The 26,530-nt window shown below is 46.1% G+C and overlaps 1 protein-coding gene across 2 annotated transcripts in view; it reads right to left on the reverse strand.

Annotated features, from left to right (window-relative positions):
* Positions 1–5,665: 5,665 nt before the first annotated feature.
* The window catches only part of XKR6 (XK related 6), a 190,683-nt gene continuing 169,818 nt past the window's right edge, over positions 5,666–26,530 (reverse strand). For both annotated transcript variants that reach the window (XM_076332580.1, XM_076332579.1), the window contains one exon: positions 5,666–6,738. In XM_076332580.1, coding sequence (XP_076188695.1) covers positions 5,774–6,738 — 965 coding nt within the window. In that variant the 3' untranslated portion in view covers positions 5,666–5,773. The remainder of the gene's footprint in view (positions 6,739–26,530) is intronic.

Below are 26,530 nucleotides of genomic sequence, written 5' to 3' on the forward strand. Positions count from 1 at the left end.
ACGTTCAAACACAACAGAACAATGAAGAGATTCTGAAGGTGCGCATCGAGAAATAAGTGGGTTGCAACAATCTCTAGCGGTACCCAAAGGTCTGGAAATGCGTTCTGCACACAGTGAAAGGTTTGCCCACGTCTATTTGGGATAGCCTCAAATCTTCTCGTTCAAACCAGGCTGAGATTCTCTGCACCAGAATACACCTGAGCTCCAAGAAAAAATAAAAACAGCAACCATAACCCCGGGAAACTACCATCCCCAAAGCCCCAGGGCTTTAGACAACTGCTAAAATAACAACATGCAAGCTTCAGCAAGCAAAGGGTACACAACGGAGTTCACATCATCCCTACCATCTAACGTCAACTACCTCAGCTTCTATGGGGATTGGCATAGACCTTATTTTGTTGTGGTTATTTGGGCTTTTGTTTTCTGGGTTTTTTGCATGACCACATTCGATCTGAACAGAATCCAGAGAAAAGCTAACCCAGTAAAAGAAGAAAATATCCTAGAAAAGCCTGTCTCCACAATTTTCCGCTGACTCCGGCAGCTTCCAAATTGTCTCTTGCCCAAGCTGCCCAGCAAGCAGGCACTGAAAGGTTTTGCAAATGCACAGTAGTAAGTTTTCCTTTTCAAAGCACCTCTGAGCTTCAGTGAAATCATGCTGGACGAACAGTCAGACCACATTTTCTTCAGGAGGTTTACTCATGCTGCAGGTACGTGGGTGACAGGTGTGTCATGCATTTCGGTGTAGGGATGAGGGGTAGGGATAAATTGTGAAGTGAATCTTGTGTGTACAGAAATATATCTGAAGAGCACAGGATGATTGCTCTCTGAAAGTCAATAGCAATGCTCCCCTCGTGAGCAGCATCAGTCAGGTTTTAGCAGACCACTGACTAAAGACCAAAATTAATTTTGTCCTGTTTCATCTAGTCAGCTTTAAATAAAAATACATGCAAATGACTACTGACTTTTGGCAGATGCAGAGAAGGACAGGATGAAGCAGACAATTAGCTGCAATCCACAACACTGAAAATAATATATATTTACACTTGAAATCGGTGGCTCGCTTGCACTTTCCACTGGTAATTATACAACATTGGCTCCTCTTCTGCAGTTCAGGTTGGATACGCTGCGGATGAAAAATGCCTTGTGTGGGTGGCAAAGCATGACAAGGGCATGGGCAGGGACCTTGCAACTCCTGTATTTCCATTGTTGATTAGGTCTGTTCTGAATCATTCCTGTCTCCAAATTGGCTGCCTACAGATGTATAACGCTATCACACTAATCATGCCAGCCATCTGACATGGATGGAGGGATGGATGGATGGGTTGACATCAGCATGATAAAAGTGACACTGTTTGCATTATAACCTCAGCAAAAAGAACAAAGTGAACTGAAAAATACCTTGTCCGTTGAATCGGGCAGAAAATAGAAAAAATGCCAGATCGGAGCTGATGTACTCCACCAAGTCCTGAATCCTGGTCTGTGGCATAGAGTTACGTCTTTATAAGCAAATTAAGCACTGCCAGGATCCATTCTGGTCATGAAGCCAACTGACAAGTGCTGTATCTTTCACCCCTGATACAGAGCGGCTGCATCCAAACTGCCGATTGGGGATGGTCTCTGGCCAGGATCAACGCCTGTGCAAGCTATGCCTGAGCCAAGGGCTCGTTGGAGTGGGTCAAAACCATGCCAGGGAAGGTTTGAACAACATAACAGTGAGGATGGTGGAGCCCTCGTGCCCTGGCTTTGCCCTGGCACGGCATAGTTGGCTGGTTTAGATGATCCCAGGGTGAATCCAGCAGCACAAACGTGCCAGAGAAGTTGCCCACTGATCTTGTGATGTGAATAAATATGGACTCAACCTTCTCCATGACAGTTTGAAAAAACCCTCATGCAGTATCTTCTGGCAAGAAGGTGGGACATGGTATAACTAAGCTACCAGGGAGAAGCTGAGGAGTTAAAAACCAAGTGAAACCAAAACAAGTCACTGACCATCCTGCCAAAGTGCACCCCAAAAATCAAAGAGACCCTGAGCAAAAAAAAACCAGGAGGTGAGGACTAGACTCTTAGCATTGGGATTAGTACCAAAAAAGAGCTGGGGGTAATTTTCTTCCCCGAGCTTTTGGCTTGGCAAAAGGCGCTGTTTGGCAACAAGATCACAGATAATCCCAAGAGGAAATGGTCACCACACCAAACTGTCCACCATGAACTCGCTGGGTGTAGTGGTAGAGCACGTGCTTTATGTTAAGGCTGTAATGAAGTCCTTCAAAGAGAAATAGTTCTTCAGGGCTGACACAGGCTCTCACTGGAAATCTTTTGCTAAATCAAGATGTCAGTGGATATCATTCAAAGAAAGGACTAATAGCGGAGGCAGAAAGTTTATGCAACTAAGCGTAATGAAACAGTCTTAACAAGCAGTGGAGGCACCTGCCTTGATTGTTATCCATACCACGAGCCACGAAGAAGGAGGACTTTGGAACAGGGGTGTGTCAAGCCCTTAGTCAAGCTGGTTTGGCTGTGAGAAATTAGCACTGCATTGAGAGGTAAGGTCACTTCTAGAGTGTTTTGCCCCTCCGCTCCCGTAACGGGATGGAGAGGACGGCTGTTGGTGTGGCGGTCTGGAGCAAGGGTCCCGTTCCTGAGGGAAGGCAGGCTGCAGATGCTCATGAGAGGCAACACTGAAGGGTCTCCTCCTCGACTCCTGATGAGTGTGCCTCGGCTCGTTGACTCATTTCAGTGTCCTGGTGCAAAGCGGCAGGGTCCGGCTGTTCAGTGGGGCCAGGGAGTGGGGTGAGGGCCCCAGACCTCAGGACTGACAAGTTCAGGGAGGGGAACCTTCTCATGTTGCTTTTGAAAATGAGGATGCTATCTCCTGGAGGAAAGGTCCCCAAGGAACAGCAGGGTTGTTTGTCATCCACTCCTTTCTCATGCTTATGCCAATGAAATGCAGATGTGTAGAGGAGAGCTCTGCATGGAAGGACCAAGGAGAGTCTTTACACAGGGCATGAGTCTCAGGGAGCTGGATCAGAGTAAGTCTACACTAGTATTAAAGGTAAGTCAAAAGAAAGTCCTGGGAGGAGAAATGCAGGCCTGTTGCTGGAGGATGGGCACCTCTGTTGTTATGACTCAGTAGCTGGGGACAGCAAGTTCACTTCACAAATTACCTCTTTTTACGGAGACAGCATACTGATTAGGGAAGAAACAGGGTGAAATGTTAGTAGGACACTTGAGAAGCGACTGGTTATGGGACACAGACAATGGAGAAAGGAAATTAAAGCTTTTCACAAATATATATGTGTATATATATGTATTTATGTACACAGTAAACAAGGGAGTGGGAATTTAGATAGGGGATGACAAGACAAAATCCCTCCCTTTGCATGAAAATGTGACCATCATATTGGTTGTAATCAGAGCCCAGAAACATTTGCCTGAAATGGAGTTTGACTGGGAATTACAGTACCAGTGACAATTTGGCTTCTTATAAACTTTGCCATGTGTCTATAGTTTGGCGTGAATGAGTCCTGCCCTCCTTGAAAGGGACAGACACCAGTTAAAAGTTTTCTTTACAAAACAAAAATGAAACAACTGAAGAAACCCCAACATTTTCTCAGAACACTGCAAAGGATCACTGATTGAAAAAAATGTTTCTCTTCAGGTATATTCAGGCGAAGAAAGCATTCAGCTTCTTTAAACTGTTATATAAAATTGGTACTAGTTTCTTTAAATACTATTATAATTAAAAAAACCAACTGATTCCTCAAATTAAAAAAAAATCATAATCATAATTAAAAAATATCCCCCCCCATGCTGATCTTCTCTTCAGAATAGGTCAGCATGGGAGTTTTGCACCCTAGACAGTTACAGTATTTCTGGAATAAAAAATTGCAAGTACACACAGAAAATACTACAGCATTCACTTAAAAATATCTCATTTTGTTGTTGTTTTTCCCCTCCCAAGTAGAGGGATGGTGGGATTGAAAAGATGCCCTGAAACGGGAATATGCCTTTAAAGGAGCAATACTCTCGAAACGGAAAAGGGTGTTGGATAGACGCAAACCCGTGATTTAACTCGAAACAAGAGATTCCAGCACAGAAACAGAATTCGAGAGATGTGAATGTTCAGACGCCGAGCGGCTTATTTGGAAGTGTCAAGACAACCACACAACCCTCGGCAGGTGACCGTCTAGGCTTTGCCATCATCGGAGGTGGCAGCATCTCCTTGCGGTGAGAAGGCTAAGCTAAACCACGATGCTCTCGCTACACTCTTGAATTTCCTCTGGTGTTGTTTCTCGCCATGTACTTACAGTAGAGGGTGACACGAGACAGTTTTTATCAGCAGTTCCCCACATGTACCGAGTTGAAGAATTCTCAGCTAAATCACAACAACAACATCAACAAAAATACAAAGCACCAAATCATCTCAAGACGTGAGTCAGTTTACAGGTTATTACCGTTTGAAGAAGTTTGTTGGTTGTTTTGTTGTTGTTTGTTTTTTTTTTTATCCCGATTTTCATGTTTTGTTTTCCTTAAAAACAAAACAAAACAAAACAAAACAAAAATCAAAACCCAAAAACCCCCAAAATGGAACGAAGGATGCTTTACAATCACTTTAAGGCTCGCACTGAATGAGACGTGACAGGTCTTACACGAGATTACAAATAATACATGTATGCCTTAAAATGATACAGTAGGTCAAATTATTTTGCCAGTCACCGATCAAGTATTGTGCCTTTAAATTGACTCGCTTTTTGCTACTATGCTGAGTTTTATTATTACTGAAATAGTTATTAGATATGTGTAAATGTACTTTAGTGTAATGTTTTTGGTATACAATTTCAATGTTTGCAGATTTCTTATTTTCCAGAAATCAAGGTGGCAGGCCTTATTCTGGGCTCAGACGGTTGTTATTTGCTCCACTGAAGTCAGTGGCGCTTCAGCGTGTGCAATTGTTCGAAACAAGATCAGATACTGTATTACCGTATTAATCTGGTGCAAACCGACCATTACGCATGGCCCATTTACACGAGGAAAACAGTTACATGGTGGGATCGCGTTTATAACATGACTCGGTCAAGACTCGCTGGCTTGGCCAAATGGTGTTATAAATGCATTGCCAAATTGAGTTACAGACCTGATTTTGTCTTTCAACTGTTGGAAGAATCAAACTCCATGGGGGTTGTCTTGGCTTTGCTTTCTTATCTTTAGACATTTGGGTTTTTTCTGCTAAATCCAATAAGAGCAACAAGATTTTTTTTCATCCATTTCTCTCTTTTTGTTGTTGTTGTTCTTTTCTTTTTTTTTTTTTTTTTTTAATTTTAAGGTTTGTATTTCAGTTGGTTGTTTTTTTCCTGGCATATAATCATCAAAGACTTTTGCATGAGAAAGGTGACAGTACTTAATGAAACTCAGCACCTAAGGGCATAAGGCAGTTGTAGGTTTGTTTGTTTGTTTTTTTATTTTTCAATCAGCACCAATCCCATAAATAATGTTCTACACTTGGTGTACGGTATAAAACTGATGTGGAGATGCCTCCTTCTCCACCTGTGAATCCTAGGTGTGGAAGTTGAAATACTGTTTCTTGTGTGTAAAAAACAAAAGAAAAGTTTTTCTTTTTGTTTTTACTTACAAAACATAGAGAATATCTTTTTTTTTTTTTTTTATACATACAGCAACCAGAAAGAAAGCTTATCTGAAGGTTTGTGTTTGTTTCATGATCTGTGTTTACCGTAAACAAAAATAAGGTCCCCTCTTTTACTTTTGCTTTAAGGAGCTTTTAAAGTGAAGATTCATATTGTAGCAACTCATATAAGAGAGGTCCATCTCTATACCTAATACCTACAGCTGTGGGGGTGACATACTGGAGGATGTTGATAGTTCTTCTTAACCTCCTGTCTACAAAATGAGCATCCCATGCAGGATATCTTTTTCTTGGGATGTCAATCTTAATGAGAGGCCCCTCGGGGGGGTAGGGTCGCCCAGATGGAGTAGATGGTACCATTGCTCTCACCTGGAAAACGGGCAAGCAAGTGTCAGCTGTGAGTTCCTCCTGTTGCTCCGTGACCGCTCTGGTGGGCGTAGCCTGGGCCCCCCGGTACCCAGGGGTTTGGGGTGCCATGGGCTCAACATCGGGGGGCAAAGGAATGCCCCAGAGCAGCTCGGCGCAACAGGAGCTGACAAGGATCTTAGCTCTTGGCCCCGTGGGATGCAGCACACCATAATATAACAGCATCAAAGCTATCCCAGCAGCAAAGCTAAGAAAGACACAACACAGTGCTGGCACGGCATATGAGTCAGTAGTGTCAGGATCTCTGTAAAAATACCAAAGGAGTGTCAAGGTAGCGTTCTCCGTCAGGACTACCGTGTAATACGCAAACATTCTGTATCGAGTCCGCCCTTCCTTGACATTAAACCAGCAGAAAATGTACACAATCCCTACCACCATGTTGAAGAGGATCTCCTCCCACTTAGACATGCAGAAATCTGTCCCACCATGGATGATCCAGAAAGCCATGGCACACCAATGGACCACTACAAAGATCCCAAAGTAGAGCTGGAAGATGGAAGCAAAGAGAGCAAAAGAAAGAACTCGGGATGAGATGGTGAAGAGGCGCCAGAAGACATGGATGAGGGCCCCTCTGTAGCTCATACTCTTCTTGTCGTCCCTAGAGTCCCGAAGAAGCTTGTGATAGGAGGCTAGCACCCAAGCCAGGGACATCAGGGAGGCCACAGAGGACACACCTGCCGGAAGACACACAGATCCACTGAGTTAGACAGGAGGTTTGGTTGAAAACATCATCTGCTCACTAAATTATTGCATCTGGGGCAGGCTCAGTAGCCCAAAGGTTCAACTCACGTCAGGTTGTCCTTACAGTCTAGAGGAGAGAAATACAGAAATATCAGTGTGGGAATCGGAAACGATGCTGTATTCAGGAGTTCTCTGACACAGCACATGATGTTTATTATATTCCTGAGCCGTTGGCTCTGCCACCCCACCCCAGCTCTTCTCTTCTTACAGGGAACAGCCTCTGTCCTCATCCTGATGAGATCCACATTTGAGAATTTAAAATCCAGAGCCCATCTAAACGCTGCAGCCCAAGTATGAAGGTTGCTTTCTGTAGAAAGGGGTCTATCTTGGCGTGCACCATCGCAAGAGCAGGACATCTATATTCCTTGTAACTGCATGGATCTCTTTTATTCTAAAATACTTTCATACAAGCAACATTCACATTGACTTGTACTTGATTCTGCCTTAATCAGGAATCCCTGTTTGTATTCACCTTTGGGAAAAACAGGCCATTGGTCAGTTTTTTTGTCACCCTGTGGTCCCATGCAGATGAGTGTATAAATACAGGGAACATGAAGACTCATCAATACCCTCCAAATGGTCCCAAAACAAAGAACCTGATCCCTCCAGCAACTCCTCTGTCCTGTTTCCAGGATGGACTGAAGACCTATATTGGAGTTAGCTTATCTCCAGCCTTGTCTTCTGGATGGACCACAGATCCAAGTCACAGTAGTGTCTCCAGCCCTGCCTCCAGCCCTGTCTCATTCTGCTCCTGGTGGGATCCCCTGGAGGGACCTCGGATCTGGTCCATCCCCTTGCCTTGTCTGGGACTGCGGAGGGAGTCATTACCAACATGCAGCTCTGCCCCGTGCACTCATACCCTGCGGTCCTGCTCCCACCAGTGAGGACATTGCCTGCCCTGGGGTCACCCTTGTTTTCCAACTCATCCCCTTGCGCCCTGGCATGGGGCAGGCACCCCGTGATATTCCAAAGGGGTTTGAACTTATTCCCCATTACAACCAACACTTAAACTATTTGCTCCGATGGCTAAAATAGTGCCCCATCACACTTCAGGAGCTTTTAAAAATACAATACCATTGATTATCGCAAGGGTAAATTGAACAACTCATTGAGCAAAGCATCATAATAAAAATTAATTGACAGATTCCTGGGAAAAGAAAAGGCCACTGGCATCTCATTCCTTTGCTCCCACTGCTGTTCACTGGACAACTGCTCTGCAGGTGAGGGAACAGGCAGTGGACTAAGATCCATGATGGGAAGCTAAATAATTTGGTAGCTAGACTTTGACTGGACCTTTGCCAAAGACTTATCTGGGAGCACCACCTATAAAATCTAAAGGAAAAATGCTAGTGGTTTCAAACAAAACAAACAATAACAAACGCCCCTCCATCTCTGATGTTTAACGTACTGGAAAATAGGTCCAGCTCTTTTTTGCTTTTACTACTTTAAGAAAACCCAAGCAGCAGCTTGCTGCAGCTGCTCAGGGTTAAAAAGCTAAAATGTCCGAAAACTCCAAATTTCTTCTTCTCCTATCTTGTTCTCTCTTTTCCCTCTGCCCACACGGACCTGGCTCCCATGGGGACAGGAGGAAGATCCACTGACTCTTTATCTTTATCTAAAGAAGACTTTGTTGTCTTCTCTCTGAGGAACCTACCCCACAGTGTGGTGGGATTAGATTTGCCCCCTTCCAGCCCAGCTATGTCTGGAGGAGAGGTGATGGAGAAGGTGTCCAAGAAGACAGGGCAGACCTCCACCTCTGCCCCTCACTGAAATTCTCCCAGCCTGTAGGTCGACCAAAACTATGCCTTTCCACCAGCTCTCAAGTCTCTCTCTGAATACCTTGGCTTTGGGCTCATGCATGCACTAGCATTTCAGACTGAATATAAAAAAAACAACAAACCAGTAAGATCAGGGACCTTATCAAAGCTTTAGGCCACCATCTTTGAGAAAACCACATTTTTACCCAAATTCTGAGTCCTCAACTGTTGATAAGAAACACTTGCATATAGGACCTGGGGACCCTAATGGATGGAAACTTCTGAAAGTGAATAGCCTCAGCCCCAAACAGATGTAGATTAGATTTATTTTTAACCTACCAGATGTGTTACATTTTTGGTAGACATAATCAACAGTTTTGGAAGGCTGAGCAATGCCACACAATTCGTAAGGTAAGTGCTGCTATGTGTATAAGTACTGCTTGTTGCAGTATCTTCTAGCTATTCAGTTTAAAAACTTTCCATGGTTAGCAGGAAAAAAAAAAAAAAGGCATGTATTGTCTTATTTTAGTGCTGTTATACTGGAAAATTGTACGGCATTAGATGTACCTGTATACTGAAACTCAAGTAGCGCCAACCCACAAGAGACAGATGTGTCACACTGGCTTAAAAATGTTTCTGTTGGGTTCATTTATTCTGGAGTAGAGAGAGGAATAAAATACACCAGAAACAAAAACCCAGTATACACATAAAGGCTTTTCCCACTGTAATGTTTTCAGTGCAGAAACCTACACTAATCACAGTCTTCGCTGTAAATTGCACAGAGCTGGCTGAGAGTATGTGTGCTGAGTCACTCATGTTGCACGGTACCATGCCTGCTGATAGTCATCTGAATGTCTCCTCGAGTCAACAGAGAGAGGCAGACACCCCCAGAAAGTGATTCACCCTGTCCTAAGATCCATGTGTGGGACAAGGGGGGTTGACTCATGCTCCCGAAGTGTCTGCCTCCATCCCTTGACAGGGGAGTGCGGGGACTTGCGAACACCAGCAGTCAGGCAGGATGAGTCCTACCCTTACAAAAAAGTTCATTGCCTCCTCATTTGCACTAAGATCTGAGGGGGGGAATGAAGTAGCTCTAGACATTTTGACATATTCCTGCTGCTGTTTAAAAATTCACGACTCTGTGCCGAATGTGAATTTTGGCATCCTAGTGATGAGCAGGATCTGGACCTGGGTGTAAGGGCGGTGTGATCAGTAGGTGGACATCAACAGGAACCATGGAGCCATATAAAGACTTCTCCAGTACTTCTTACTGTGTTGCCACAGAAATTATTCCCTGGCTATTTTATGCAGACCTAAATGACAAAGCACGCCTTGGCTTTTGTCATCTTGACCATGAGTTTCTCATTCCCATCTTTCCCTGTTACTTCTAGCCTGTGACGTCTTCATACAACGTATCATTCTTATAGACTGTGGGATAAACTTTTCCTTTCTTTTCCACTTCTCCAGGCCTTATTTCTAAGCAACTAGATAGATCTCTCCAATTATAACTAGAACAAAAAGTCCTGGCAACTTGGATCACATGGGAAGTATTTCTTTATTTTGATTTTGACTTTTGCACATGGTGACTGACGCACCTTCATCTAGCATGAGTGGGTTTCAACTCCCTCCCAAGGTTTGTTTATCAAAGGGTTGGGGTTGGTTTAAAACTGAAGTCACTTCAAAAAACCCACTCCCACTCCTCCCACTCTGTGCTTAGTCTTGGGAGCGGAAAATACCCGCCATGCACTGCCACCTCTCTGTGGGCATTCTCAAGCCAGGAGGACATCAGCTACCATGGGGCTGGAAGCCCTGTGGCTGCATGTGTGGGCTCTGTATCCCACCTGCCCATAACAAGTCAGACTGGCATAGACTGGGGTTATCTTCAGACTCTCTGCACGGGGTTGTACAATATCCCTTCAACTTCTCCTATCACCTGCTAGAAGCAATGAGTGACTCACAGGCCATAGTCAGCACCATGGAGGAGTCAAGCCCATGTGTCTTGAATGACACATCACAAGAATTAGTCCCCCAGATCCCTTTAGTAATGCGCCCTGAAGTCCTTACGGTGAGACATCTTCTAACCTACGTTCAGTACGGTGAGGTAGAGCTTTATAATGTCCCCATTTGACAGAAGAAGCACTAAGATGTGAAGGATTTATCCAAGGTCTCATATAAAATCCATGCTAAAGCAGGGAACAGATCTCTTTCACATCACAGTGCACCTTGCATTTCACACAGGATTCAGCTCCTACTGTAGCGACTCACCTCGGGGTGTCCATGGGTGAGTGATGTCTCTTACTTTACTCAATGGAGAATTAAGGCTTAGTGCAACCATGACAGATGGGAATCCAGCAACATTTGAGATGCTCTAGGACATTCCAGACCTCCATGTGGAGCTGGCAGATGTGACAAACTTGCATAGAGAAGACAAGAACATTTTTGAGCTGGGAGCTGGGGTGAGGCAGGGTACTCACGGCATCTCAAATGACACTAGGCAAAAGTCAACCAAATTGTTTCCTGAGTCATTACAACTAGTGGAGCCAGAGCCGTACGAAGGTCGTTGTTTAGACCCATGTATTGCCTACAACTCCACTGAACACAAGGGAAGCTTGGACACCCCCATCACATGGAGACACCTCCATCGAAGACACCTTTGTTTAGGTGTCTGAATCTGGAGCTGAACTTGCCCACCATCTTGAACTGCTTTGATGCTGACTTCTTGCCTTAGTAATTCTGCCTTTCTCAGGGGGACCTAATGAACAGTCCTCCGTGGTAAACACACATGGCACGGAGACTAAGCAACAGTAAATGGTGGAGAGAAATGAGAAAGCAGTGGGAAATAAGGCATCTGTATAAAAGGCTAAACTTTCTGAGAAGAGTGTCGGACCAAGGAATAGAGTTTCTGAGAAGGAGAAACCAGACCCATTGCTTGGGATCATGAAAACATGAGTAGACTAGACTATAATGCAGGTAGCAATCTGATACCAGAGGAGAGGAGCATGAACCACTCTGAGTTCAAGGGAAGGCCCTGGAGCCTTGCTGAAGCTCGCAGGGGCAGGCTGAATTTCAGCCTGTTTCGGTTTTCATCCTCTAATTTCTACCGATGGCCCAGAAAAAGAAAAGGCCACCTCAGAAATATAATGAGGGTCTTTGAAAAATCCACATTCATAAGAGAGACTCAAAACAATGACTCCCCTTAAATTGCCATTGCTGTTTTTAAAGCCCATATATGTGCAGGGACAAAAACAGTGCATGGAAAGCCATCCCAGTCTACCTGGCCTACTCATGCTACGCAATTACACATGGTTTTACAACTAGTCTAATAAAAGCTGTAGACAAATCATACCCCCAAAAATTGCATATTTAAAATGAACAATATATCCATTTTTCCCTTACTCGCAGTGTTGTTCAGCTGAGGAGAGAGGTTTTTCACTAGGGCTATGTAAAGTTTTCATCACGAATCCAGCTGCAGGTTATTGGCTGTAAGTAATTTGAATGCACTTACTGTAGCATATTCCCTAAGTATTTACTGTGGTGCCTGTCCCTTTAAACCTGAAAATGATGCCTAAATGGTGCTCTATTTCTTTTCTGACATTAATTCTCCTGAAGACTCTACTAAAACAAAATGGGGGGATACCAACATTTCTCCCAGGTGAGCTGGACAGCAAATATTCAGTGCGACATGAAACCTTCCATGAACCCCTGTGCAAAGGCAGCGCTTGCTTAATGCCAAGTGCCCCGTCTCGGTTCCTCCCCATCACTCGCTGGCTGCTCAGGCCTCTGTGCTGTGAACCCTGTTATCGTGTTTTCCCCTTTGGGTGGCACGTTCCTCCCTGAAGCTTAGTATGAATCTAGGAACAGGCTTTCACTTTGATGCACACGGAGTGAAAATGCATTTATATACAAAAGAGAGCGTGCCAGATTCTGCTTTTGTAACAACATTGCCTGAAAGTCGCTCCCCCTTACTTTTTAATCTGTTTTTATTCTTACCCCAGAGTAAAAGGGGTCAGAATCGGACCCCAGGTCTGATTTTCATTTGTTCCTGCTGGAGTTCAATGCTTGATCTTTCTTTTTTCTTTCCTTTCAGAGGAGGGAATGACTTTTGTCTTCTTTCCTTCATTTTCCCTCTTTCCTTTTCACTTTGAACATGGAAAAATATGGATTATTACCATTATATAAATAATAAAGGGTTGCATAGACCATTTTGTCATTCATTTTCCTCATAGGATTTCAGGACACTTCCTTAACCAGTTTCTCCAGTGTGTCACCAGTCCATTATGGCAGATGAGCACTATTCCACCTTTGGTGAACATCACTCATAAGTCTGACCCGGGAATGGCCTCCTCACATCTATGTGACAACTCTGTACTCTACTCAGAGCTGGAGTGACCAGGGATGAAAAAACAGAGCCTCACACTGGGAAGACATGTTACACCGGTGTCCTGTCCTTTGCTCTTTTCTCATGAAAAATGTTTTGGTTTCGTTGGGCAAGAGGTGAGTTTCAAATCCTCAGCATCTGCTCCTTTGCTAGGGAGCTCTTCTGAGACCTTCCTCCAAGGACCATCACAGCCCCATTCTCCCCGGGATCTGACTCCCACAGGACACAGTGTCACGAGTCCATAAGAAATAGAAAACTGCTGGTGACTGTTTGGGAAAGGCAGGAAACAAAGGTAAGTCAATTCAGGGACCAATCTCCAAGTAAGTCTGGACAAGAAGAAGGTGGTCTTCTACCACTGAATCCCACTGGGACTTCCTGACACGAGGCTTGCATTGTGTTTCTATACAGGGTAGTCCATGTCCAAGCTAGCACAAGGAGGGCTTTTCCACATTAGACCAGAGGAACGTGCACGTTCCCAAACCTTTTATTGTGAAAGTGAGAAAGTCCATAGCAAGGCAACTTCAGAACAGTTTGCTCACATGGAGAGTTGCCCTCCCACCCCTTGCCAGTTAAAGGCTTGTTCATGTCCTGAAAGTGAATGCTTCCTAAAACCTTTTCTTTTGGCTAAATTAAGATGTCCTCACTGACCCCAGGAACGTTTGATCTCTTTATAGTTCCACCCCAGCCTTCGCCTTAGCACTGCCTTGAGGAACTGAGGTCCACAGGTTCGCTATGGATTGTGTTTCAAAAGGACTTGCTTTTCTCCCCTTTCATCCTGCTGCCTTTCAGTTCTCCCAAATGCCCCTTTTTCTCTACTGCTAGAAGAGGTGCCTGGCCACATTCATCTGATCTGTGCTCTCATTATCTCGGCTGCTTCTGTCATGTCTCCTCCTATTCATCTCCTCTGTGAACTCAGGAGCTGCCAAACTGGCTCAGGCCCTGGGGCCATCTAGTCTTGTATCTTCTCCTGGATGCAAGCCAGCGACTGATCCTCCTGCAGGAGGCACAAGCACCCCAGGCCAAGCAGAAACGGGATAATCTGCCCTCTGTTATGGATTGTCCTTGAATACCCTCAGCGAAGTGTCAAATCTCCTGTTGAAAATGTTGGCTATCACCCACCACATAAGGATTGGCAAAGCTCCCCCCCCCCCCCCCCCCGCCTTTTAAAACACTCTTAATGAAGATCTTCCTTGCATCATGTGCCTCAGTGTTTATCTCACCCAAGGAGAGCTGTCTGAGACATGGGATGAGTTGCCCTCTGGAAATGCCTCTCTGTCTCTCCATTGACTCTACCTGGAGTGTGGATGATCAAACTGAGATGATCAAACAAGGAGAAGTGGGTAAGATGAAAAGTACCCTAGGCAGCAGTGGTTTGGCATCCACCAACTGTCCACAGGAGCTCAGAGGAGAGCCTTGAGTCCCAGCAAGCTGAAGAGAGCAGAAAGGAGGGTTGGAGAAACCTGTTCCTGGCTCTAAGATGAGCAGAATAGCTAGCATCGGCTCCTGCAGAGCAGAAGTTGACAGACCCAACATAACATGGGCAAATTCAAGTGACGCAGCACAATGATTTTATACCACCGAAGGCCAAGCAGGCAAAACAACCCCCCAACACCCTCCTGATGAGAGAAGGGTGCCATGATCAGTCAGAGGACATATTCAAGTTGCATTTCACTGAACAGCCAGACAGTTATCACCATCCTCAAAAAAGTGGTAGCAGAAAGACAATATCCTCCTGCTACATCAATGAGAAGGCGGCTGTTCTCAACAGGCATGCATGTACACAGTCCTTATCGGCATGTGAGTCCACTATTTGCTTTCCATAATAGCCTTGCCCCTTTCCTAGGATGCTGACCACAGGTATCTCAGTTTTTACCTGTTTATGTAGGCGAAAAAGCTGCTGACATTCACTCCACAGCTGAAACATTTCTGGCAGCACTTAGCTGAAATCTCAGTCCTTATATATGCACAGATCTTCAAACAAGCCTCATCTCACTTAGCTAACCGAGATCTTTGATCTTGTATAGTGGCTCACCACCAGATAACAGCTCATAAAAAAACAGTAGAGGGGAGAAGCGCACATGGGAACCCAGGCCTTGAGAGAACCTGGGTCACTGTGGTGACATCTAAACTAGCAAATGAGAAACAGAGCCAGGACTATTCCTTGATCCTGAGCCCAGCTGGCAGAGTCTGCCATGTCCATACTATTAAACTCTCTCAGTAGTTGTATCCAATCTGCCTTTTGGGAATGGCTCCTGGACTATGTGAACTCATTTTCTCATGCCTGGGAAAGCTTTGGGAAAGGGCTAGCTGGCCAAAACTGTACCAAAGATCATGTTAACAGAACCACTTGAGTGCCAGTGCTTGGGCTCCAGCACTGTTTGCATTACAGGTATAGACATAGTCCGTGCACAGACCTCTGCCTATCACAAACATGGTCATATAATCCCCTTCATCACTTTAAAAATAATGTGGGAGACCTGTGGTTCAACTCCTGGAGACGGAGCCTCTCATATTATCAGATTTTCCAGGCTGGGCTTTTTGGCAGAGTACATTAACCCAGGTGGCTGCTGTGTCCAGACAGCTCTGGGGAGCCCAGGCACGGCAGCTAGAGCTTAGGTAAGGTGTAACACAGACGTGTAGACAGCTTTATGCCAGCAAAATGTTATTTTGGCAGTATAGGTTAATCCTTCTAGGAATCTGGGCTCAGCTATGCTCTCAAAGTTACGTCTGAGGAAAATGCCAGCGTGACTCTACTGCTACAGCTAGATGGGCAAACCCTGCCTTATGGAGAAAAGCCCTCTTCTGAAGGTCCATCCAGCCACCAGAGTCTCTGATGGGAGTCTAATGATGGAGTCAAAGGCAATTAACTTCAAAATCACACTTTTCAGGGGGAGCAATGCATGGCAGGTGTCTAAGACCACTCAGGAATCTGGGGTGAGTTTGGTGAATAGTTTCAGTCCTAAAGAAGCTGGAGGCAATCACGGAGTAGAGGAGAGGGGGGACACACAACAAGACTAATCTTGCCTTTGGAGTCCCTTTTGATGTGACATTAATTATTATGACATTATTTATGACATGAAGCTATTTATTTTGAAATGGCTCTTCCATTTTGAAACTTCCCCTAAATGTAAATTCAGTGGATGCTATTTTGAGGGTGTTAATATAGAACAGTTCTTTCCTTTGTGATTTTTGGCTAGTAAACCAGAAATCTCATTAATCTTACTGATGGTGTTTTTGATGTCGGTGTGGGGCTACATTTCATGGTGTTTCCAACTAGAATAGCTGCTGTTATCACTTAAATTGGGGTTCACGTAGCCTGGTAACCCATACCCCCAGCAGTGAGGACTCAGGCTATCTTACGCAAGTGCCAGTATCTCTCCAGGACCTTCCCACCATGCCCTGGTGCATCCTTCCCCAGTCCATCCTCCAAAGGGCATGCTGAATCTCATGTGGGCAGGGCCGCGTTGAGGTTCACAGAGACGCTCAGAACCAACAGCTGTGTGCACCTCTGTCTTCTGATGACACACATACAGGAACGAGAGACGGTCTGGTCTGCGCCTGGTCTAAATTTATCCAGGTACCAATCACCTGGGCTAATTCTGCAGGGAAAAGGTGCTGGGAGAGCAGCAGTCATGATTTCCTGGGCACAGTTTAGGTTGTTTGGAAATAGAGCACGAGAACTCTTATACGTGTCTATTTTTGTCAAAAGCTGTATGAATTGCCACTCTATTCAGAGTGAGATACCCTCTGCACAGTCATCACTGTAATTATAAAGACTTTAGTTAAATTCCTGTTAATCTGAATGCCTTTAACCGCTGTCTCAGAATCACACTGAAAAAGAACCCCACCTGAATCCCCAAAAGTGAACAGCCACAGACAAGAGGATTTGAAGCTCCTTGAGAGAGCCCAAGAGATTTCACTTGAAATGCTCCATCAGGATGTCCTGACAACACCTCCAGCAAGGACAGGATTTAAATCTACGCATGCAGAGCAAAATCCCTCTTTGTAGGCAATATTACAGGGCAGTAGAGTCTATCACAGAAACCTGGTTCAACCTGAAAGGAACACGGCCAGCAGAGAAGTGTACAAGTCATCTCTATAGACTTCCATTGCTTTTTCTTGGTGTACTTTCTGGTTCCTCTTGTGCTCATTCGCTTCTGACCTCAGTTTGGAAATCAGAGTAGCCTGAGCAGAGCCTTGTATCTACACGGCCATCAGCATGGCCCAGAGGCATCCAAATCTTACCAGGCACCTGAGATGGGAAAAAAGTCAACCTAAGCTACCTTTATAGTTAATAGGGAGAGGTAAGCACCACCATCAGCATGGATCTACCATGGATCTCTAGAGACTAAAGACACCCAAGTATGACTGTGCTGCTCTGGTAGCCTCTTGGTTAGATGTGCAGTGTTGTGTGGTTGTTGATTGCTGGGATCCAGGTTTTTTCCCCACTCCTATTTAAAATAGTCTTTCCCAGAGCAACAGGAGAAAAAAACCCTAACGGGATTACTTCAACTGGGAAGAATAAGATGGCAAAATCCAAGAGGAGTTACTCTTGGAGGAAAAATCATGTTGCACATTCAACAGCTGGTTCTTTGTGAAGGACACTTTAGACACAACTTTTAGTGGCCAATTCTTTGCTCAGATTCTTGAGTATATTGAAACTCTTCACAGACTCCAGCAGAGTCGCTCCCAGTTTACACTCTGCAAAGAGCAGAACGAGCCTCCTACAGTGAGATTTTTTCAGACCTAATGATATTTGAACTCTACCGCTAGGAACCTTTAGAAGAGAAACACACCTTATGCTACTACTAGAATGCACTGAAATGGGGAAAAAACCCTTTGCTAAGGAAAACAACACATGGCTTGATTTAGAATAAAATCTTTCCCCACCCATTTCTATGTTCTGAGTAGGGATAGTTGGCATGAAACAACACGACTCCACAAAAACATACAATATACTTGCATTTTAACACCGTACATTTGATATTTGTTACAGCATCTTTATCCTGGCATTCTTTTTTAATTCAGATGAGAACCGCAGCCATTGAGAAGAATTTAAATCTGCCTAGCACAAGTTGAAAGGATGTTGTAATCTTGCAAGTGGGACTAAAATACCCTGAAAAATAGGGGAGCACATCAGCACTGGAAAGGAAAGCCCTAGGAGTTCTGCTGTTTGCTTCTGAAAGTAACCATGAGAATCTCTTTCCCCTAGCACAGGTCTGGGGCAGCTTTTGAACCTGGGACCCTGTGCCTAGAGATCAGTAACTGAGCAAAGCCTAATTCTGTTGACTGCTACACCCATGTCATTATTCTGTCTCAGCCTCCAAAACAGGGTGGCCCAATCCAGACTGCTTGTTGGGAATCGTTCTTGGCCCGTGCTAACACCTGAGCCAAGCCTGGGAATTGTTTGGGTTGGTGCTAGCTGCTGTGAGCTATAAATGTGCCAAGGACTGTGATGATAATTGAACCACGTGGATGACCGAGATCTGGTGGCTGTGCTCATGTTCTGATGTGTTTCAGTTTATTAGCATAGATGAAACCCAACAGACTCATCTCCAGATTGGGGAAGCAACATCTTCTGCCAGGGCTTTGTGAAAGAACTTCCTGCTATAAATACAGCTCCCACGGCCTGTTCCTTGGAGACGAGGCAACATCAAGGCAATGTTTCAAACAGTCTGTGACAGTACCAAGCACGGATCCTGCAAACCAGCTCTGGTTAGTGGTTTGGCCTGGACACAGAAAGTTTGCAGGCCATTAGAGAAACAACTTCATCCCAGTCCTGGAAATGCTTTTGCCCTCATGGAGAAGAGGAAGGAAACCCAACTTGGTTCACGCTCACTGGCCAAGGTAAGAGGTCTTCATTCAGTGTGTTTAGAGGAGATGTGTCAGCAGTGCACACTTTGCTAACCTTACGGTTTGTAAATCTTTGTTATTCTGTAGGGGGCCATTGGTGGAATTGTCTCGGCATAATTGCAGGTGAGGGGACTGGTCTCCTGAAAAGAAGGAGCATCTCAACACTTCTGGAGAGTATACAGGGCTGGCATCACTAGAGTGAGTCTGGCAGAGAATTTCTGTGAGGGGGAGTGACAAAGTGACAAAAACGGATGTGGTGCAGCTGGTGCTGTCTCGCAGTGGGGTAGCTGAAGGCACCAGGGACACTGATTTCCACGGATAATAGCAGGAACGTGTTTCTTCCTCTGCTTCCCATGCTTTGTACGCTCTGCAAAAGTCTAAGTGATGTGTAGCAGGCCAGAACTCAATGACACGCCAGCATCCACCGGTTAAGTCATGCTCAGGTTGGCTTGTCTATCCTGGGTCTTTTTGCCTTCTCAGAAGTTCGTGTGTGTACAAGATGGAGTTGAGACTGCCTCTTCAACAGGTTAATGAACATCACCTTCCCCAAGGACAGGCTGAGATCAAACCATGCATCCGTTCCCCTACTGCAAACGTCTGTTTGCACCTTAGGCTATTTCAGATACGGGCTCCTGCCATAGGGAAACAGCCGTGCCTGGTGGACATCCCCCATCAGTGAGCGTCCGTGCGAAGACGTGAACGTACTGAGGGCACTGAGAGCATGAGGTTGGTCAAATGCCACTTAGGACAAAAGTCATTTCAGCAGATTTCCACTGACTCAGTATATCTGCTGCACTCAGGACTGTCACCTCGAGCTAATCATCTAAAACAACTGATAGTTTCTGAAACGAGAAAGTTCTTTCCTCCAATACTCAGCAATTTTGAGCCAGTTGCATAAACCTGAACTGCTCCATCTACATCAGGGGTAGAAACACAGAGAAGTCCCTAGCATCACCCCTGCATCTTCCCCAAGTTTTTTGCACATCTCAATGTCTACGTGCTCTCTGTTTACCCAGAGCTAGCATGCTGTCCTGGATGCCTGACGTGAACACCAGAGCTGCACACTAGAGCAACCTGAAGATGAAAAGAGTTGAATTTCCATGCATTTTACTAGCCAATTGCACAGCAGAGTGCAGCCACCTTTTCCTATGCTCTAATCACGAATCTGCCACAAGAGGTATGTCTCCAAGAAAGTCTGCAGCATAAAATTACCTGAAAAAGCCTTAATTTCCTGCCTGGAATCTGTTTGGCATGAACTCGCTCCCCAGGAGCCTGCAGCATAGAGATCCTCCCCAAGACCTTTGGCTACTCAAACCTCTCTCTCCGTGCCTCAGTTTCCCAGTTGGCCTGCAGCTCCTAGGAACAGCATGAGCTAATGCTTGTGTAGCGCTCTGATGATGTAACCCCCTCCCAGTGATTACCACAGTCTTACAAAGCCTAAAATTGGCAGCGCTGGCTACCTGCCAGTGCTGCCCCGTGAATGGTGACTCATCTTTATTGGCTGTGGCATGTCATATGTGTGATGGTGGCACATGATACGGAACAGAAGGGTTTTTATCAGCACTCCAAAATAACAGAGCGAGAGCTATGGCAAGGTGGTGGATGGAGAAGCTGCAGGTGGAGATGGGCTAAGGGATGACGTCTTTCTTTGGGCTTGCTCCAAAGCCCATCGGAATAAAAAAAAAAGCCGTCACTGGCTTCAAAGGCTCCTGGACCCAATCCTTCCCCGCCACGCTGGGACAATACGGCTGATGATAGGACAAGCTTTCCCCATGCCGCTCACTGCCAGCGTGCCTCGGGCTTGGCCTGTTCTCAGCATGCCAGAGCAAGATGTCCTCAGTGCCCACTGCCAACTGTGGAGATGGCTTTTTAATGCTGCTGGGAATTGGCCCAAGACCAGCGACTCATTTCAAGCAGGGCACCAAATTGCTATCTGTCATCCGGCTTTGGTGAGAAGGAGGGGAAGACAGGAACAGAGCCATATGCCCCAGTCTGGCAAAGCACTTGAGTCATATGAGTGGCCTCCCAGGCGAGCTGCTTATGTGTTGGGAGCTATCTGGGCATTTTGCGAGGTGCCTCCTTGGTCTGCTGATGAACATTTAAAGGGAAACTGTGGTTGAATCAGGATAAACTTTCAATGCAGATGTGCTACTTTTGGCTGGGATAGAGTTAATTTTCTTCACAGTAGCTGGTATGGGGCTGTGGTTTGGATTTGTGCTGGAAACAGCGTTGATAACACAGGGGTGTTTTCGTTACTGCTGAGCAGTGCTGACAGAGTCAAGGCCTCTTCTGCTCCTCACCCCACCCCACCAGCGAGCAGGCTGGGGGGGGCACAAGAAGTTGGGAGGGGACACAGCCGGGACAGCTGACCCCAGCTGACCAAAGGGATATTCCACACCAGATGACGTCATGCTCAGTATATAAAGCTGGGGGAAGAAGAAAGAAGGGGGGGACGTTCGGAGTGATGGCGTTTGTCTTCCCAAGTCACCGTTACGTGTGATGGAGCCCTGCTTTCCTGGGGATGGCTGAACACCTGCCTGCCCATGGGAAGCAGTGAATGAATCCCTTGTTTTGCTTTGCTTGCGTGCGTGGCTTTTGCTTTCCCTATTAAACTGTCTTTATCTCAACCCATGAGTTTTCTCACTTTTACTCTTCCAATTCTCTCCCCCATCCCACCGGGGGGGGAGTGAGCGAGCAGCTGTGTGGGGTTTAGTTGCCAGCTGGGGTTAAACCACGACAGCAGATTACCCTGGTTCCTCCCTGCCAAGACCCTTCAGGAAGCACACAACTGGTGGGGTCCCTTGCCCACATGGCAACGAGCAACTGCTTTTCTGCTCATGCCTCTTCTGTCACAGGGAACCAGGGTTGGGTGATGGATGTTTCCCATTTCTGTTACTCCCCAAGGAATGGCATGAGAGAGAGGGAGAGAGAATATGTCTTCAACCCCACGGACAAAGTTTTAGCATCTTTTTTCCTTATGATCTGTCTCACAGCCCAAGCCAAAGCCCAGAGTGTGACTCTGGTAGACCTTTCACCCACCCCATCTCCTGTTACCGAGGACTCTATGAGGCAAAGACTTTTTTAGGCATGCATTGCAGTTATCTTGCTGGATCTAAGGAAAAATACACCGGTCAGAAAAGGGAGAAGGACTCCTGCTTCTGGAGGAAAAGGACTTTGCTTAGGCCCGCATCAGTGTCTCACCCATCCCAAACAGAGGGTGTAGATGACACGTTGGTCTTTTTTGTACTGAGCCCTGTGGAATCTGATGCCGGTGTAGAAAGGGTGAACCATGGCCTATTTATGATGGGTAACTGTGGTTATGGGACTTTGCACAAATGGGGACAATTTTGTGTACTGAGGTCACAGAGATTTGAACTTGGGGTTTTGGATTCATCTTTGAGCACTGTTGGAATGTATATATTTAGTTACACCCAAATTGAAAGACATCTGTGGAAAACAGGCAGCAACACCCCACAACAAGCACTTTCCCCACACATGGTTTTCCATCCAGCATGGCATCTCCCATCCATAGTCCTCTGTGGCTGCATCTCCGCTAAGAACCATGGTGTTCTTAGTAGATTAGCAGGGATTGTTCTCCAGCCCTGAGGCCAGCAGGCACACCCTGGCCCCATCCATACTCCGCCCCTTGCCATCCAAAAGTGGCCACTTCTAACTGCCTGCTGGGAATGGTCCTTGGTCTGTGTTTACTCCCAAGCAGTCCTTGGGAATTGTTTGGCTCAGAGTCAGCTGGTCCAAGCCAAAACCATGTCAGACCCATGCTAACAGGGCAGCAGTGGTGATGTTAGATGCCCATTGCTGGTGCCTGTCCACTTGCACCCCATAACTGCATTTCTGCTGGGTTCTGCAATGGATGCACCTGCTCGGCCCAGGCCAGCATGAAGGATCCTGCACTAACTTCTAGTGCTCCTTCAAGGTTAGCAGTGCTACTTGTAGGATAAACTTTCAAGTCTAATGAGTCTCTTCTCCACTTTCAGTGGAGCCACGGGAGTTTTAGCCTCTTCAGTTAGATTCAGGCTACTGTTGAACACATTTCAAAATCACACCCTTGGGCAACTGAAGGCTGAAGGCTCCCTTTCTAACTTGGTTGCCCCAGCTACGAAGCTTACATTGATCTTTGCGACCTGAGAGGGAAGAGGACTGAGTAAGAAGTAATCCATTCATTTGCTGTCCTTTAGATATGGCCTTGCTTTTAGATCTCAAAACGTTCCTCAACAAGTCGTGGTGCCTTGGGATATTTCCTACCCTATGAATATATCTAACAGGACATTTCAGACAGTATGTAGTCCACAGCATATCCATTATTCACAGCATATTATTGGTTAACTATCAGCCTGCCATCAGGGGAAAATTAACTGAGAAATTTATCTCCACATGAGACTTAACTCATTATCACCCACACAGGAAACCTCTCATTCAGGTGCAGGAGTGTTTAACTTGAGGTTGGCTCATCCCAAACCAGCTCGACGGGGAATGCCTTCTTGGAGCAGTGAGGACAACGGCTAACCCACCACTGCTGCTTGTCCTCCAATACCCCACAAAGACCAGTTTAGTTTTCTAAATTAAGTGACAGGGGAAAGCATCTTAGAGTGCCCTTGCAAAAAAGGACAAGCCCTGATCGTAAATGGCCTCCAGACATGGTACAGAAAGAGAGAGGACATGATGAAACAGATAGGACTTTGCTTTGGGAGGCACAACAAAATTTGGCTACATCATTTGTGAACTCCACCAGAATAACCCTTCAGCCAACACACATCTCTAGCTGAGATGTCTAAAATCCCTTTTAGTGCCTAACTTGTATCACTCCACTTAAAAATGTGACCCCCCCAGACAGGCTGAAGCTAATGTTGCTTTTTCTTAAACATACGAGCAGTTTCAGACTACTTATTGCGGGCTGCAGAGAGTGCAGACACCTCACAAAATCCCAGAGATTTCAACAGGACTTTGCATAATGAAGGCTTACGCTGCAAATCTCTTTCAGATCAACAGCAGGGTTATAGAGGAGACGGGCACAGCATCGGTGGACAGACAGTCCTTTTCTGTGGGGGGAAACCCTGCGCTGAAAACTGCAGCCTCACGCAGGCAAATTCCCAGCAAAAGCATTGCGTAAAGCACTCGTGACATGAGTGGAAGGACGTTAGAGGTTCGGCTAAATCGCATTAAGTCTTAAAGTAGCCACATGAAAAAATTAAGCAAAAGGAAACCTCTTTAAGAGGAGACTTATGCTGAAAAACTGGAATCCCTCTCACCTCACTAACTGCCTAGAAGTTGGGTGTTTCCTTTAAGCTGGTTATATGTGCTCCTTTCCATTCAGTGCAGAGGAACAGGCACCTCTGCAGGGTGAAGTGGGTTAAGGACGGTTTATTCTGCAAGAAGTGAGGTGGATTATCTGCTAGGAGTGATTACGAAATGAAGATCTGGGTTGCTGGGCTTTTTTTGTTGTCGTTAATATTACGTTTCCCCCCACAAATACACCATGTTATTTAAATCAGGGGAGTCCTCTGGCCAGTGCTGTCCAGGAATCTGAGAGACATGGCCGCCATTTCATCCCATCCTCTCCTAAATCTCGGAGACAGTTAAGGTGAGCGAGGGACAGGGCTGCGTCCTCTTCAGAGTCCCACCACCTCCTCTTGCCTAACCCTAAGGATTAGGTCTAAATGCATCACCTAGGTTCTGTCTAGATTCCCTGGAGAAAGGCACTGCTGGAGGGCGAGCATCTCACCTCACCTCCTTCAGCTGCTTTGGACACGGGCTGATCCATGTTTTGGAGGCATCCTACCTCCCCCACCTTCCATTGATTCTGTTTTGGACCCACATAGCTGTGGTTGTAGCAGATGAATCGCTCGCAAAGGACCTGCATACCAACACCAGCTTCTGCCACATGCATGTTCAGGAGCTGATGTCGACCCATTTGTCCCAGCACAAAGTACTCCAGCTCAGGCTCTCAGCGTGCACTTTCCAGGTCATATCTGCTCACCCGACGGAGTACACCGAGTTCTTACTTCTTTTCTCCCTGTGCTATTTTCTGTTCTTCCCGAGTCATCGGGTGCTGGCAGCTAATCTGGGATCTGGTCTGTCTTGTGCTAGGGATATGATGAAGGAACGAAACCAGACCATCATGAAATCTCAGGGGGGGTTGTCCCAAGCTTTACTGAAGCTTAGATTTGACCTCAAATTCCAGCTCCAGCACTTCTGCTGCTGGTGGTGTCAGACCATGCTAACTCTTGGGTGAGCAGGGGCTCCTTGGTGAAACTGGTCCATTCTTTGAGCACTGAAGGAGCAATAAACACAGGTTCCACCCAACCCTTTCAAACAGGTACCCCTCAGGGTAAAATGGTTCTTGCAAGGCATGGTAAGGCTTTTCTTTCTTCTGCCCACCCAATAGATAGAGAAACCAGGAAATTAAATGTTAGCCTGATCGCATCCCCTTCTACTAGTCCTCGCAGTGCTCCCCTACTCACTGCAACCACAATAGGCAAGATCAGCCCTTTCTGTCACCATGCTCCTAAACATCTCTGGAGGAGACGCTCTGGGTCTGAGTAAAGACCTCCAGTGTATTCATTCTTCTTACCTCAACAGCTACCCTAATATGGGAACTAGAAGAAAAAAGCAAAATTTCCGGATAGCCCTTCTACAGCTCCTTAAATAGGAGAAGGGGACATTAGCTGACCCATTTGGAGAAGACTGGAGCCTGGCTTGGCTTCCTGCACTGGGCTTGGCGTTGCAGTCTTAAGAGCAGGGAGGACTGAGGCTTGGAGGAGGGATGTATGCCATATAAAATGGTAAATTGACCTTGTTGTAGCACTAAATGAATCCATAAGAGACTGTGTGAACCATATGGAAATAGCCGGAGTCTGGACATACTAGCACGGGCTGTACTTGGGTTTATAAGCCCTGCTGTGGGCTGTTTTGCCAGCATGCATCCCTCAGTGACGCAGCTGATACTGTCGCTGTTCAGAGGCAGAACTGGCCTCTTCCTGTACCGTGTAACGAGCCACGCTCACACAGACACGATGAGCCAGGAGAGACTTGATTTGATTTTTAAACACACTGTCTTCCTAACAATATCTATCTTCCTTTGGTTTCTGCCTGCTTTAAGGGAAATCTTTGATGCTCCCTTTCATAACGGCTCCTCTCTGCATTTAATTTCCTTTTACATAATTATGTACTGGCCGGGAGGAGGAGGAAGACAGAAGCACTGAACGGGCATGGAGGAGCTCTAGGAAGCCTTGCACCTGAGTCAGGAGCACTGAGCAAGCTCTGCTGCTCGTATCCATCAGCAGCGCCCGCCGCTCAGCACGCAGCCCCGAGATGTGCGACCGCATCTCTGGCACAGGGAGGGGGGGAGGGAGGGAAAAGGTGCACTGGGGACCCTGAGAGCTTGGCTGCTGGAGCGTGGCAGGCTAAGAGCCCTCCAGGGCTCCGGGAGGCAGGCGGGGACGTGCATTGCCTTGGAAGAGAGCGCAGCTTGCTTGGTGTGGTGGAGGAACGGAGGAACTGCATAGCTGAAGAAGGGGGGGGGGGGGTTGGAAAATGATGCAGCTTGTTCGGTGGATTAGGCAGCCATGCCTGGAAGTGGCAAACTGAAAGAGACGCAGATTTGAAAGCCTAAAGGGATTATTCGGCCGTGGTGTCTGACTTCCAGCACAACAGAGGCCAGCAAACTTCACCCAGTGCTTTCTGTAGCAAGTCCAACAATCTGCATAACGCCCTGGCAAG

This window comes from Aptenodytes patagonicus, chromosome 3 (genome assembly GCF_965638725.1).
Source record: "Aptenodytes patagonicus chromosome 3, bAptPat1.pri.cur, whole genome shotgun sequence".
NCBI lineage: Eukaryota > Metazoa > Chordata > Aves > Sphenisciformes > Spheniscidae > Aptenodytes > Aptenodytes patagonicus.